The sequence below is a fragment of the Strongylocentrotus purpuratus genome, unplaced genomic scaffold, assembly GCF_000002235.5.
Source record: "Strongylocentrotus purpuratus isolate Spur 01 unplaced genomic scaffold, Spur_5.0 spur5_scaffold_5, whole genome shotgun sequence".
Taxonomy (NCBI): domain Eukaryota; kingdom Metazoa; phylum Echinodermata; class Echinoidea; order Camarodonta; family Strongylocentrotidae; genus Strongylocentrotus; species Strongylocentrotus purpuratus.
Window position 1 is genome coordinate 21588956 of NW_022145611.1, and position 16230 is coordinate 21605185.

The 16230-nt window shown below is 37.0% G+C and overlaps 1 protein-coding gene across 1 annotated transcript; it reads left to right on the forward strand.

Moving 5' to 3' along the window:
* The first annotated feature begins 1427 nt into the window (after positions 1-1427).
* Positions 1428-15396, forward strand: LOC582896 (D-aspartate oxidase). The gene is made up of 10 exons (XM_782829.4): positions 1428-1684; positions 7765-7885; positions 8050-8135; positions 8780-8845; positions 9380-9434; positions 10459-10560; positions 12251-12342; positions 12773-12890; positions 13624-13725; positions 14994-15396. Exons 1-10 carry the CDS (start codon positions 1476-1478, stop codon positions 15114-15116), a joined length of 1074 nt encoding a protein of 357 aa, XP_787922.3. The 5' UTR covers positions 1428-1475; the 3' UTR covers positions 15117-15396.
* Positions 15397-16230: the final 834 nt, after the last annotated feature.

Here is a 16230-nt window from a genome sequence, read left to right on the forward strand (position 1 = left end):
GCCCTGGGAACGTTTTTCAAAGTGAGGGGGGGGGGGGGGGAGGGCTAAAATATTTACGATCAGGTAGAGCCAAGCAAAGCAAAGCAAAGTGGAGCGTTCATTGGCGTAGGGTCCAGAGGGAAGCTCCGGCGGGTGTCCATGGGCGGAGCCTAATGAAGCTCAGGGGTTTTAGGCATTTAGGTCAGATGAGCATATTTTGACAATTTTGTGACACTGGCATGCAGGTCACTTATTGGGGTGGGGTCCAGGGGCGGAGCCCCCAGAAGCTCAGGGGTTTTAGGCATTAAATTACGATCAGATGAGCATCAAGGGGCCACCTTAGGGCCCTTGGTGGGGTACAGGGAGCAGAGCACCTGGAAGCTCAGGCGTTTTAGGCGTTAAATTTCGGACAGATGAGCAACCAGGGGCCAGATTTATAGGGCACTTGGTGGGGTCCAGGGGTCAGGGCACTCGGAAGGTCAGGGAAAAATCATGCCAATTCTACAACATTTGTAAAACTGGAATCGAATTAGAAATAAACTCCTGAGAAATTATTCCGAATATAGGGGGGTACATTGAGCATTTTTCCTGATTTAGGGGGGTCTCCAAGGCAGGAAAAGCCCGCGAAATGCCCACAGAAATATTTGCAGTCCTCAGATAGGGGTGCTTTCATAAAGAGGGAACGAGCATATGCGTACCCTAAATAACATTGAGTGGGGGGGCCGGGGAAAAAGGACATGTACAAAGGATAAGGGGGCACAGTGTCCCCCCTCCCAACCAAGAATGCCGCCTCTGACTGTGGGTAAAAGTGCCCCATGCACCCCCCCCCCCCCCCCCCCCATCAGTACGACAGTGCTTCCACTATCCTACCATTATGCAGCTGTACGTTATAGACCTCTAATTATCTGGCGGCCGCCAGATAATTCCTCTTAAATTTTATTTCGTATGGTGGCACTAATGGGCTTCCGTAGGTCCCCATGATCCCCTAGAGGATCATATGGGGGACCAACAGGCACCGATTTGGGAAATTTTCTATAATATATAGAGGGAGCAAGTAGCTACAAGTAGGACAGTGTGCCTTTAATGATGGTTGTTGCACTGAGACTTAATAGAGACTATATTAACCGAGGGAAGATTTCCAAATTCATTTTTAGGTAAGGATTGCCCACATGGACAAGATGGTTTATTCCGTCTAATTTAGGAAATGTATAATTCAGCAATTGACCAATAAGGTTGCAAGAGTATTGGTAGGTGTTGTATATTATACAAATAGTGAATGGCCATGAGTGCATTGCACGGGGTGAAAGATAAGAGACGTCAGATACCCAACGAGGGACAGTTCATTGACACTTCATTCACTATTTGTATCCGATTTGTATAGCTCGCGCGATGAAGCATTACACAGCCAGCTCATTATGATAACGTAATATGTGTCCGTCCACGTTAGGCAGTCTCTCGCTCTCAGAGTCTGAGAGATCAATTCGTAAACAATCAACATGGCAGCGGTAAGACCAAGAAACGTTTGTGTCGTCGGCGCTGGTATTATTGGGCTCTCATCAGCTGTTAATATAATTGAAACAATTCCAAATGTAGAGGTAACATTGATAGCTCAACATTTTGCTGCTGATGTTACATCCAGTGTATCTGGCGGCTTGTGGAATCCCCGAGACGTCCCTCTCAATACAACACCAGTCAAGCTACTTCAGTAAGTAGGCTACAATATAATTATTTACACTCGGCGAGGCGCTCCGGGCCAGCTTGTCAGCTGGTAGCGATATATCGGCTGCTCCTGAAAAATGAGTCGTTGCGCACAGCGCGCGCCTTGGCATATGAGGTCAGTGATATCGCTACATTAAATGCTGCTCGGTCGAGCTAACTAGCTGGCCGCAGGCCGCAGCAATGTTTCGCCGAATTTACATAACTAATCAATATATTCAGGGGAGGCAACAACAAAAAAAGGACACTTTCATGGGGAAAAGGGCACATACAAAGGTCATTCATGCCTTAGTTGGCCTCTGCATTTTTCTTGATTATTTTACCTACCTCCGTACTTTAATTAATTCAAGTTTTGCAATTATATATATATATATATATATATATTATGGTGGCCCTGAAGGGACATCGCGAATAGACTAAATCGTGAAAAATATGCGATAAAATTCACGATATCGTCAATTTTATCGCATATTTTTCAAGAAGAAATTCACGAAATTGACGATATCGTGAACTTTATCGTGAACTTTTCACGATGAAATTGACGATATCGTGAATTTTATCGTGAAAAGTTCACGATATCGTCAATTTTATCGTGTACTCTATCGTGTACTCTATCGTGTACTCTCCTGACGGGCGCTTCGTAAACAAAACCAGCCCTAGCTGGGGGAGACAGAGAGAAGGAAAAAAGGGAAAGGGAAAGAGAAGATAAAAGGAAAGAAAGAATAATAAGAAGAAAAGAGGGAAACGGGGGAAGGGTGAAGGGCTCTTGCCTCCTCCCGCCCCACCCCCTGCCAAAAAAATAAATAAGAGAGAGAGAGAGAGAGAGAGAAGGGAAAGGGAAAGAAAGAAGAGGAATAAGAGGGAAACAGGGGAAGGGCGAAGGGCTCTTGCCTCCTCCCCCCCCCCCCCCCGCCAAAAATAAATAAGAGAGAGAAGGGAAAGGGAAAGATAATATAAAAGGAAAGAAAGAAGAGGAATAAGAAGGAAAGAGGGAAACGGGGGAAGGGCGAAGGGCTCTTGCCTCCTCCCTCCCCACCCCCCGCCAAAAAAATAATAAGAGATAGAGAGAGAAGGGAAAGGGAAAGGGAAAGAGAAGATAAAAGGAAAGAAAGAAGAGGAAGAAGAAGAAGAAAAGAGGGAAACGGGGGCGAAGGGCTCTTGCATCCCCCCGCCCAAAAAATAAATAAGAGAGATAGAGAGAGAAGGGAAAGGGAAAGGGAAAGAGAATTAAAAAGGAAGGAAGAAGAGGAAGAAGAAGATGAAAAGAGGGAAACGGGGCGAAGGGCTCTTGCATCCCCCCGCCCAAAAATAAATAAGAGAGATAGAGAGAGAAGAGAAAGGGAAAGGGAAAGAGAAGATAAAAGGAAAGAAAGAAGAGGAAGAAGAAGAAAAGAGGGAAACGGGGGCGAAGGGCTCTTGCATCCCCCCGCCCAAAAATAAATAAGAGAGATAGAGAGAGAAGGGAAAGGGAAAGGGAAAGAGAATAAAAAAGGAAAGGAAGAAGAGGAAGAAGAAGAAGAAAAGAGGGAAACGGGGGCGAAGGGCTCTTGCATCCCCCCGCCCAAAAAATAAATAAGAGAGATAGAGAGAGAAGGGAAAGGGAAAGGGAAAGAGAATAAAAAAGGAAAGGAAGAAGAGGAAGAAGAAGAAAAGAGGGAAACGGGGGCGAAGGGCTCTTGCATCCCCCCGCCCAAAAAATAAATAAGAGAGATAGAGAGAGAAGGGAAAGGGAAAGGGAAAGAGAATAAAAAAGGAAAGGAAGAAGAAGAAGAAGAAAAGAGGGGCTCTTGCCTCCTCCCCCCCTCCCGCGCCAACAAATAAATAGGAGAGAGAGAGAGAGATAGAGAGAAGGGAAAGGGAAAGAGAAAGAAAATATTAAAGGAAAGAAAGAAGAAGAAGACGGAAAGAGGGAAACGGGGGAAGGGCGAAAGGCTCTTACCTCCCCCTTCCCCCTTCCGCCATAAAGGGAAAGAGAAGGGAGAGGGAAAGAAAATATAAAAGGAATGAAAGAAGAGGAAAAAGAATAAGAAAAGAGGGAAACGGGGGCGAAGGGCTCTTGCCTCCTTTCTTTTCTTTCTTTTCCTTTCTTTCCTATTCTCCCTCTTTTTCGTTTTTCTCTTTCTTTCTTCTCTTTCCCTTTCCTTCTCTCTCTCTCTCTCTTATTTATTTTTTGGCGGGGGGCGGGGGGACGAGGCAAAAGCCCTTTGCCCCCGTTTCCCTCTTTTCTTCTTCTTCCTCTTCTTTCTTTCCTTTTATCTTCTCTTTCCCTTTCCCTTTCCCTTCTCTCTCTCTCTCTGATTTATTTTTTGGCGGGGGGGAGGGGGGGCAAGAGTCCTTCGCCCTTCCCCCGTTTTCCTCTTTTCTTCTTCTTCCTCTTCTTTCTTTCCTTTTATCTTCTCTTTCCCTTTCCCTTTCCCTTCTCTCTCTCTCTCTGATTTATTTTTTGGCGGGAGGGGGGGGGGAGTGAGGAGGAGGCAAGAGCCCTTCGCCCCCCCCCCCCCCCCCCCCCCCCCCCCCGTTTCCCTCTTTTCTTCTTATTATTCTTTCTTTCCTTTTATCTTCTCTTTCCCTTTCCCTTTTTCCTACTCTCTGTCTCCCCCAGCTAGGGCTGGTTTTGTTTACGAAGCGCCCGTCAGGAGAGTACACGATAGAGTACACGATAAAATTGACGATATCGTGAACTTTATATCGTGAACTTTTCACGATAAAATTCACGATATCGTCAATTTCATCGTGAAAAGTTCACGATAAAGTTCACGATATCGTCAATTTCGTGAATTTCTTCGTGAAAAATATGCGATAAAATTGACGATATCGTGAATTTTATCGCATATTTTTCACGATTTAGTCTATTCGCGATGTCCCTTCAGGGCCACCATAATATATATATATGCATTTTTATGTGTGTGTATTTAACATGGGCGTCAATCCTTACGTAATACCTATTGTTCAGGGGGATGAGTGAATAGGTATTAATGACAGATCTACGCCCATGGTATTTAAGTTATATTTAAATTATATTATAAACTATTATTGTCATTTGAATGTTTTATATTTGATTTAGATCTATCAATAAAAAAAAAATCTCAAAGCGAAAATATATAATATTATTGTTTACATTGTGATCACAATAATGAGGGATGATTTCAATATTTGTTTCAATGAGCTACTGTTCAAGCATAATTTTACTTTCAGTTGAATGTGATAGTCTGAATATTCACCTGCCTGGAAGCAAAGTTTCAAGATTCGTGAGGTCGCATTGCGAAAAATTACAGCTTATAAAGAAGAAAAAAACAATCCTAATGGGATTTTTTGCACGATTTAATCATGAAAGACTGGAAATATATTTGATAACTAATTATATCAACTATAAATGCGAGCGAGCGTAGCCAGGCGCGGATCCAAACAAAAATAGTGGTCCTCCTCTCCAGCACCCCCCCCCCCTCCATCCCTGCTTATTCATCGGCCGGCTGAGTCGGCGCGAACAAAATTTCTCAAAAACTGGCCAAACTAAATAAATATAATATGTGCTCTTATTTTTTATTCAAACTTTTAATCTTGGTACTTGGTACTTGGTTGGGTAATCCCTTTGGCAGCTCACTCAGGAAGCTATACTGGGATGGTAGGTGAGGCATTCTGGCATCTATACCTGCTTTATTTACCTTCTTGTCTGTGTATTAACGGTGCCAGGTAAAAATGTCAGAGGTAAAAATGTCAGAGGTAAAAATGTCAGAGGAAAAAATGTCAGAGGAAAAAATGTCAGAGGTAAAATTGTCAGAGGTAAAATTGTCAGAGGTAAAAATGTCCGTTTCACAAACATTAACACATCAACCAAATCAAAATATCAAAAAATGTTAGACAATCATTATATGCAAGCCTGATCACAACAAAATAAATTTCTAAATCTATTTTCCACATTGTATTATCCTCAGGACATGTACGAAATACTTTGCTAATTTTTTTGCTTGTACCTCTGACATTTTTACGACTGACATTTTTTCCTCTGACATTTTTACCTCTGACATTTTTTCCTCTGACATTTTTACCCCTGACATTTTTACCTCTGACATTTTTACCTCTGACATTTTTACCTCTGACATTTTTTCCTCTGACATTTTTACCTCTGACATTTTTACCTCTGACATTTTACCTCTGACATTTTTACCTCTGACATTTTTTCCTCTGACATTTTTACACCGAGCCGTATTAACTACGGCTAGATTTCGTATCGTTTGATAGATTGAGTAAAATGAACGAATCAATCAACGTCAAATAATTGATTGATCATCACTGTATAATTAATTATTTCACATTTTAACATACCTGCATTCGTATCCATCACAAATGAACATTAAGCAGGTATCTTAAAATGTTTGTTTTAATTAATTTCCTCTTCACTTCTTTTTCCCTGTTTGATACTGATAATCAAATTTAAGCAAAAGATTAAATTCATATTTTCTTTATGCAATAGAGGGAATGAGAGAATATGTTAAAGTCTAATTCCACTCCAAAAATAATTTGCTTTGAATAGATGCAGAAAAACAAGAGAAACAAAGCAATCCAAATTTGAGTAAAATCGGATAACTTATAGGGAAGTTATTATTTTTTGTTGAAAGTATGAAAAACTATGGAACTTAGAAAATCACTATACAAATTGCCTATTTGGTTATCAGTTAATTTGAGACGTAATTGCCTCACTATTTATCAATTGCTTTAAATATATTTGCCCCATTAATTTCCTTTTTTATACCCCAAAACTTGATTTCCCCATGCTTTTGCCCAGGTCATATGTATCATATTGCGTGCATACATTTCACAAAATCTTTCATGAACTTTGAAGAATTGATACTATTTTCTGAATATTGTATATTCATAATCATTGATTTTTATATAAACAGTTTATCAAAAGTCACATTTTTTGTGATATAACTTTTAAAAAATTACTCTATATTAGTGCATCCACACAAAAACATACTACTATCAATATAAGCTGGTGTGATAAAATAAGATATTTAAGGGGAAAATTGACAATTTATTTTACCAATATAAAGAAAACAATTTGTGGATAGTGAGGCAATTTAATGACATCACAGACTCATGAGTGAAACTTGTCTTGTGATTTCAAAAAAGGTTTTCATGTCATTAAAAATTCATAACTTTCTTATTAGTTATCCGATTTTGCTCGAACTTTTTTTTGATTGTTTGTCTGATTTTTCTGCTTCTATTGAAAGTAACTTATTTTTGGAATGGACTTGCCCTTTAAAGCTTATCTGCCGTAGTTTACAGGAGGGATTAGACTGCCCTGCAATGTCACTGGACAGGGGTTATCTCATCAACTCAGCTCTCAGTTAACATAAGAAAAAGAGGATCATGGGGGACCAATGGTCACCGATTAGGCATTGTTTGTTACATAGAGGGCGCAAGTAGCTACAAGTAGTGCAGTGGGCCTTTAAGGTTGAATGGCAAGTAGAGATGAAACAAGCTGTGTGCAACCAAGCCCCAAGCATCCATGTGTGTTATGAAATACAGAAATATAAAGTTCATTATGATTGTGTCAATTTACTGTGCATGGATTTTTTTTTGTCTTATTATATTTGGTATTTATTTTATTATATTTATATTCATTTAGGCAGTTTATTGATACATGATGCATACAAAGCTTTAACAAGTCAATTATTGCATTTTTGCTCGAATTAATTTTGTGCATTATCAGTAGGACTGTTTTCTGACTGTCTTGTAGTCTCCGACATTTACATTTTGATTCCCCGTTGGAGAAAAAAAATGAATTACCTTTCAAGCATCTCAATGTTAGCACAATTTTGTGCAATGTGTACATATGACATATGTTTTTTCCATCATATCATCTCAAAATGATATTTGTTTTTATAACCTTTTACTTACGTTTGCATTGATGGTCAGTGGAGCGGTCAAATGTTAAACCTTGTATATCTAGAGAAAATTATTATCTGATATTGGTTCGGTTTTGTCACAACCCTCATTGATGATCATGTGATTACAAAACAATCTCGTCCCAAATATGAAATTTGACTTGCTTTTACTATTTTGTAGGAAATGGAGCAGAGACACCTGGAATCATAGTATTCCTTTAGCTTTGAGTCCAGAAGCTACCAAATTTGGAATAGAGTTCCTTCCAGGCTACCGCTTGTATCCTGAGAAAATTAAGGAAGAAGTAAGTTAGTCAGATTTTTGTATGTTATGTCTTAGAAAAGGATTTAACAAACTTATTTCTTATTTTATGAATATTTCAATTACAACCCTAAATTTATAATTTCCATGAATTTCCATAACGTCTGAGTCTAATATTCATATATATGATTTTGACATGTCTTAAAGGAGGACCCATGGTGGAAAGATGATGTCATAGGATACAGAAGAGTTCCTCAAAAAGAAATAAAACAACTCTTTGCGCCAACATTTCAGTAAGTTCTTGTTTATGTTGTCACTTACATGCTATACTTTTCAGCTAAGACAAGTTATGTATGTATGTAATAGATGAATGTTATTTAGCTCAGCATTCTTAGACTCCATGAATCATTTCATATCAGTAATTCTGGTAGCTTTCGTTGGATGTCATCTTTATTATGTTTCCAAACGAGATGACTTATGTACCATACAGAACTTATTTAGATTGTACCAGTCATCCAGTAAATGGGAAGATGGCTTTTCTGTGTCTATATTTATGCTCAACAGTTTTGGATCGTTGGACCAGAGAGGGTTATATTATAGTAAATAGTCCAAATTCGAAAATTGTTTGACATTGTGTTGTTATTGTACTGTGTTATGAAATATAGGGCTGTCTCATAAAGTATTACTTACATAACAGCACTAAAGAGACTGTTGTCTACTCTACAGGGGTCCTAAAACCATTCATTTAATGATGTATAAAGTTAATATAATGTTGATTAATGTACTATTACCAGTCTTTTTTTATGTAAAAGATTATATAATGTTTTGTGTGGTTTTGAATAAATGAACTTGAACGCAAGCTCAAGAAATGTATAAATCTCTCTGACATGATAATTATGATCTAACCACATTTTTTCTTTTTACAAACCTCTCACAGTGATGGCTATTCCTACATGACTATTATCACCAATTGTCTAATCTACCTGCCATATCTTATGAAACGGTAATTCACCTCTTTCCATCTCTACATATCAATCACATTAGAAAGACCAATTATCTCTATAATAGTCCCTGCATCTAGACTTAATTGTCATTAAACTATCAAAATTCAGTGAAATCTTCCAGTGTGTAGCACATTTTTATTGCGGTTACCAATATTGTTACATTCCTTTAATTCAATGAGATTGTAACTTTGTATGTTCTGTGTTGTACTAATGACCCTTTTGTATTTATTTCCATTCATATGGTTAAATTCAGCAACCCCGTCACAGGCATAAATGCCTTAATAATGATAATAATACTAATAAATTGGGGTCCCTCATCTGCTAGAAGCCCTTAGAAACCAGAGTTAATTAATCCATTTGATTCATCTATGGCTACTATTAAAGCATCCTCTACAATAGGGATGCAGACCTCGACATTCCCTTCATGATATTTCATAGAAGTTCTTATGAAGCACTCATTTATAAGTCAAAAGTAGCAACTTCTTTCACACTTCAATCTTCTATTATCGTTTTTTTTTTTTTAATGAATGCAGCTTTCTACAAAAGGGTGGCAAAGTTGTACAGAGGAAGGTTGGCAGTTTAGGGGAGGTCAGTAGTGCACATTTAATCCTCTTATCAGTATGTTTAATGATTGTTCATTTGATTGTCTAAGTTGCTATTTTCTTTTATCTTGAGTAGTGGCATTGATATTTTCTAGTGATGTACATACAGGTATATCTCGTTGCTGGATAACAGTTACCGTTTATGAAAATAACATCAATTCAAGATTTATTGTCATGTAAAAAATACATAACATTTGTTTTCAGACATTTGAATGTAAATAAATATATAAATACAAACAAGAAATTACATTCTATATTACAGGTTGCAAATGGTTTAGGTAAAATAGCTCCTAGGATTTATTAAAATATCTCCACTACGAATGTTAATATCATGATAAAAATAGTGTTTTTTGTTTTGATTAGTCCTGGGGGGGCGTTTCACAAAACTTGTCATCAGTGACAAAAGATAGTTTTTGTTATAAGCTACTGAAATCCTTGCTTCTGATTGGTTATCAACAGATTTGTCACTGAATTTTGTCATTTGTCATTGAAAAAAGGCTTTGTGAAACGGGTCCCTGGACAAGGTCAGCAGCATTACACTGTATTTGTTACAGTCCTATAGTCAAACACAAATCACACATGTACTTTATATTCGGGGACTGGCACCTAAAATTGCTTGCGTACAAATGTTTTGAAAGCCCTGTATAGATGGCAGAGTAAACTGCCAATAAAGAAAAATGAAGGAAAAAGAGAACTGCAGCAAAATAGATTAGCATAAGTTGCTTCACATTACTGTATTTTGTTATATTCAAACAAGGAAATATGCCTAGGAAAGGGTGTTGCCAATACCTCTCTATTTCACCGATTTCCCACTCATTTACATGTGGCTTATTTTGCAGTTCATCATCTTTAAGGTGTTGTTATCACATTATGTAAACAAGACACTATTCTGACAGAATACGGAAATATTCTCTTTTATATCATATTCCTTGATTTTTATAGTTCATAAGCATTGAGTTGAGTAGAGTCTAATTGAATGTTCATAACAAATCCATGTTACATTCTATCAGTTTGCAGGCGTGTATGATGTTGTAGTGAACTGCTCCGGATTAGGAGCCAAGTTTCTGGTGCAAGATGACACAGTGGAACCAGCAAGAGGTCAAATTATTCGAGTGAGTAAATAAATCTTTGTGTATTGAGGTAGAATGGTGTTAAAGGCATTCAAGATCAAAGGAATTAGAGCTGGATGGGATAGTACATGAAAAGTCTCAAAAGATCAATTTTGTATTTCAGTTTTCCTTTTGTTTACTGGTTAAATGTCATGGACCAGGGTCAATACACATGGTCAGCCTTCGTACTCTTTGCTGATCTACAAAATGCCTTTTATTTGGTAAAAAAAAGTGTCAAAAAGTGTTAAACACTACCAGCAAATATCTTGTTACCACAGTAACTTGAAGTATTGAAGCGATAAACATACAGACAGATACATATTAGAGAGTATAGATGCAGTGGCATTCATCTTGATTTGTTTTTGAATAACTGCACATCATCTGTAAATCAGCAAGAACATCACAACACTCTATATACTCTATGTTATAACTTCTCCCTACCTGGTGAAATATTATATGATACATCTTTAGTGGTCACCATCAAGTCAAATACTCATCTGCAGTGTTTGCCCATTATGATAATACCCTGTAATATCAGTTCAAAGTTGGTATTTATGATATTTGATATATGCATTTATTTTAAACGATATCCTGCATTAGTACAATGATTTATTTGGGGGTGTGTACCATAAGGAGGAAGCTTTTTTTTGTATTACTTACAAATGGAATGATTGGAATATAAACTTAAAGGAACGTAAGATGCAGTAAAACGCCTACCGGTATATTTGCTTGCTTTGCAAAATTGGTGTGAGTACCTTGTTTTCACGAAGTGACGGTAGTGAGGAAAATCGTAACGCAAAGTGAATGCAATTTTTTTTCACTACCGTCACTTCGTGAAAACAGTAACGATATATGTGAACCTTATGTTTTCCATTTTTTCCTGACCAAAGATCTGATTTCTTTAACAAGAGTATGTATCTTCTGCTTATTAGAGCCAGAAGGGCATTAAGTATATGCAGGGGCGGATCCAGCCAGCGGCAGGGGGAGGGGGCCCAATTTGTGAGAAAATATTTTGTGGCGAAACAGCCAAAAATTTGAAAAATCACACCCCCCCCCCCCTTGGATCCGCAACTGAGTATATGCCTGTTAGGTTCTCAGCAGGTGACTGTGTAGTGAAACTACCTAAAAATGTTCTTGCAATCAATCTCGAATAATTGTTATGTGTGTTATTACTTTTATACCTTGAGATATTCCGGAGCTAATTAACTCCACTCCCTCTTATCTTTTTATATTCTCTTAATACCCTCTCCTCTCGTTCCTCTCTGTTTATTTATTTATTTATTTATTTTTCTCTCCCTCTCCATCTCTTTCTCTATCTCCCTCTCCCTCTCTCTCTCTCTCTCTCTCTCTCTTTCTCTCATTCTCCCATTCTCCCCCCCCCCCCCCTCTCTCTCTCTCTCTTTCTCTCATTCTCCCATTCTCCCCCCCCCCTCTCTCTCTCTCTCTCTCTCTGCCAATCTATTTATCTCCCCCTGATCACCACTCCGTCCTCTTAATACCTCACTTACTATCTTTAGATATCTGACTACATCTTTAACTTTATTATTTTTTTTTCCATCTCTCATCTCTCTCTCTTTTTCTCTCTCGCGCTCTCTCTCTCTCTCTCTCTCTCTCTCTCTCTCTCTCTCTCTCTCTCTTCTCTTTCTACTAGTTGCTAGATGTCAAGCTCACATAGACATATTTCTATTTTCAGGTTCGAGCTCCAATGCAACATTTCTTTGTTCTGTACACACTCAAGTCTGGGATGAAAGGATGGGGTGATAGATCATTCTATGTGTTTCCAAGGTACTGAAAGCAAGCAACTTCTTGTGGCAAAATTTGGCCAGCCTTCAAATTATATATTTGTATAATATCGTATAATTTGATAACATTATATTATACATTTCCAAATTACTATTTTAAAGTGAAAATAGGGACATTTGTAGTGCAAGAATCCAATATATTTTATATAATAGATAATGCACTATGTAGTATAAGTTATTTAAAAGATAGTTTATGTCATTTTACATACATGAACAAATGCATAAATAAAATTACTTTTCTGTCTTTGTAATAGAAATCAAAACTCTTCATGATTTAGAATTGAGAGAAACTTTTATTTGGTAATTTGGCATTGTTTGTCATACAGCAGATCACTAGTGATGGCAAAAGTCATTCTTTTGTAAGGTAAATCCTTTTCATTTAATATTTTGATGAATGATTTTTTTTTTAACAGGAATGGTCAGGTGATCTTAGGAGGGACAATACAAAAAGGAAGATGGGATACAACACCAGACCCAGAAGATGCTAAATATATCTTGGATATAACCTCAAAAGTCCTTCCAAATCTTAAGGTAAATACAGCACTGTAAAGGTTATCAACTTTTTAAATGATGTATGATGGTTTTTGTTTTTTACATGTGATATGATTAGTTTTATCTTGTCGCACAAAAGGATATTAGTAATCATTTAAAGTGTCTTATTGTGTATAAATTGGTGATTTTGAAATTCCTTCAAAGAAAATAGATTATTTTGTATTTATGTATGCATATTGGATATTGTAGACAGCAAGCATGAAATGTTATTCATAATTAAAATATTACCCAAATCTAGGTAAGCTGTGAGAGACACGCCCCCCTCCCCCTTTGAACAAAACCCAAGTCGGCATACCTTATAAATAAATAGATAGATAAATAAATAAATAAATAAATAAATAAATAAATAAAATTTAAAAATTTAAAATGAAAAAAAAAAGAAGAAGAAGAATTATAGTAAAACATGAATTAATAAAGAAAAAAATTGAAATTGTGATATTGATAATAAAAGTAATAATTGATAAGTAAATAAATAAATAAATAAACTAATTAATTAACAAATAAACAAACAATAATAGTAAAATTTAAAAAAATGTGCCTCCTAAATACACATATGACAAATGTGAGTAATCTTTGTTCCCCCAACCCTAATGAGAGAAGCTTGGATTTGCCACTGTGGAAGATATATATATACTGTAATGACTATTTTTTTCCATAGATACAGAGTGGTTGAAAGAATGCTAAAAGTCTGGATCTCATTTTTGTTTTTAAGGGAAGTGAGGTGGTGAAACATCTTGTTGGACTAAGACCAACTCGCTCAGAAGGTATTAGACTAGAGGCTGAATCTATGAACTTTGGCGCAATCAATCTAGAGGTTAGTGATTATTGACAAAAGATCTTTACATTACTTCCACAGTGTTATACAATAGATCAACGGAAACCAACAATAGATTAACGGAAATCAACTGACTGGATTGAAGTTCACACAGAGGTTAATCCTGTACCCAGTTTAAACCTCCAAACGCATGGTGGCTTCTAGTCTATTGAGCTAGCAGTACAACAACACTGTGGAAGCTGCTTGTAAGTGTCGGCTTGCATGGTGATGTAGATATACAGTAGGCTTGCGGGTGCACCATGTGAGAGAGAGAGGGAGGGTTGAGGGGCCATGAAAAGAACTCTCAGTAATCTTTCTTTGGGGTGTGTAGTCTTGAAAAGGACTGTTTGTGTAGTCTTGAAAAAGACTGTTGGTTATCTTTCTTAGCTTATAGTTCTAAGGAGAACTATAGCGCTTGGAGAGAATGAGTGGCGGGAGTGGCTCAACGTTTCGAACAGGTTGACTATTCGTCATCAGGAGAGGACTCCTCAATCCTCTCTCTCTCTCACATGGTGCACCTGCAAGCCTACTGTATATCTACATCACCATGCAAGCCGACACTTGCAAGCAGCTTCCACAGTGTTGTTGTACTGCTAGCTCAATAGACTAGAAGCCACCATGCGTTTGGAGGTTTAAACTGGGTATAGGATTAACCTCTGTGTGAACTTCAATCCAGTCAGTTGATTTCCGTTAATCTATTGTTGGTTTCCGTTGATCTATTGTTAGTTTAAAATGGGTAACAACAAAGCTTATTGGTGTGAAATGAATCGCTTTAAGGATGTTATCTATATTGTCTGCAAGAGCCAGAAGGGCACTGTTACATGTGTTATCCTAGCTCCCAGTAGATGACCTATCGCTTGAGTTAATGCCTCTTTGGTTCTCAACAGATCTGTTATTAGTTAGGGGCCCATTAGTTCCAAAAATGAATGATGTTACGTCGTTCATTTTGCTGTTAGGCTGTTCTTTATCCATTAAAATCCTTCTTGTCCTTAAACACTCATTATGTGAGAAATGGACAGAGAAGCATGGTCATTTTGAAACATGCTTTTAAAGTACATGCATAACTAATATATAGGAATCTACTACATTCATCATGCAAGTCCATCGTTTCTATTTCAGTTTGGAATTATAAAGAATTAAGTAGGAGGACAGTGTATGTAGTTGGTAATGGTTTCTCTGTATGAGGCACAGTATTAGGAGATGGAAACATTTACACCAATTGTGGTATTTGAAATATCTGTTTTCTATTGCTATGTCCATTCTAACAGGTTGTTCATAACTATGGCCACGAGGGCAATGGCGTAACGCTCCACTGGGGATGTGCAAAACAAGCGACTCAACTTGTACAAAAGATACTAGGAAGATCATCAATGACACAATCAAGATTGTAAACAAGTTCAGAGGTTACTCCCTCCAAGAGCAATCTGTGTACAGTACTACAGATACCAGCTCGCCATTTTTATGGGAACTCATCAGAGAACAAGCGGCATTGTGAATGAGATCATCAAATGATACTGTAATGTATTAAAACTAATGAAACTATGCAATTGTTCATAATCAGTATAGTATAACAAGTATCTTGCACAATATATAAATATGTATATATTTTGTGAACCTTTTTATTCTGTGTGAAATCAAACTCATGGTTGTAGTATATACATTTTAAAAAAGTAATAAGAGCAAGAAAATTCACAAAAGTGTCATATGTTCATTCCTTTTTTTTTTCTTCAAAATATAAATGGGTATGCACCTGGTTTTTGTGAAATTTGGTATTTAAAAAAAAATGTATTTGGGATATGCCCAAAATAGGGTTTGTATTTTAAGCCCATTTTGTTCCTGCAAAAATAGACCATACTTTGTGGGAAGTGTTCTTGAAAGTATGTCAAATAGGGGGTTTGTTTCCAAGTCTGCAAACAATCATGTGGTATACCTTTGAATTCGAGGTGGCATCACAACTGGGGATTTATTCATGTTCAAATTTTTTATGTAAGACAAATTCAATTCTCTCAACAATTGTAATTGGTCACGTATTGACATGTAAAATTAATATCTATGTTCAGTAGGACAAATCTGATCTTTGTGAGCAATATAATGAGCATTTTCATTCTCCAGCACAATTTTGACCACAGTAGATATTCATTAGACTACATAATCACTCAATGGAAGATCTAGCTTTAGTTACTGTGTAATTGGGAATCTCTGTTTTATTTCATTTTTGTATCAATCTGATTCATTCGTGTTTTAATTTGCATCTGTAATTGTGTTATGTCTTTCATATTTTCAGCAATAATCTATTTCATTTTTCTGAGATGCTTTTGGGTGAAAATAATTTTCCTGTTATTACATGTGCTACTAATGAAATGGATACTGTAATATTTCTCTTTTGACTTAAAATAATCTAAATAAGATTTAAAACGTATAAATGAGAATGTGCTCAAACTCTCAATTTCACTTATGAGATGAAATTGTCAGTTTTAAAATCCTTTATTAGGGTCGCTTTTAATG

Bases quoted from the DNA above. Each gene is read 5' to 3' on its own strand.
- LOC582896 (XM_782829.4), top strand. From the start codon at position 1,476: ATGGCAGCGGTAAGACCAAGAAACGTTTGTGTCGTCGGCGCTGGTATT. The intron at 8,136-8,779 runs GTAAGTTCTTGT...AACCTCTCACAG, and splicing joins CTCTTTGCGCCAACATTTCA to TGATGGCTATTCCTACATGA. The intron at 10,561-12,250 runs GTGAGTAAATAA...TTCTATTTTCAG, and splicing joins CAAGAGGTCAAATTATTCGA to GTTCGAGCTCCAATGCAACA.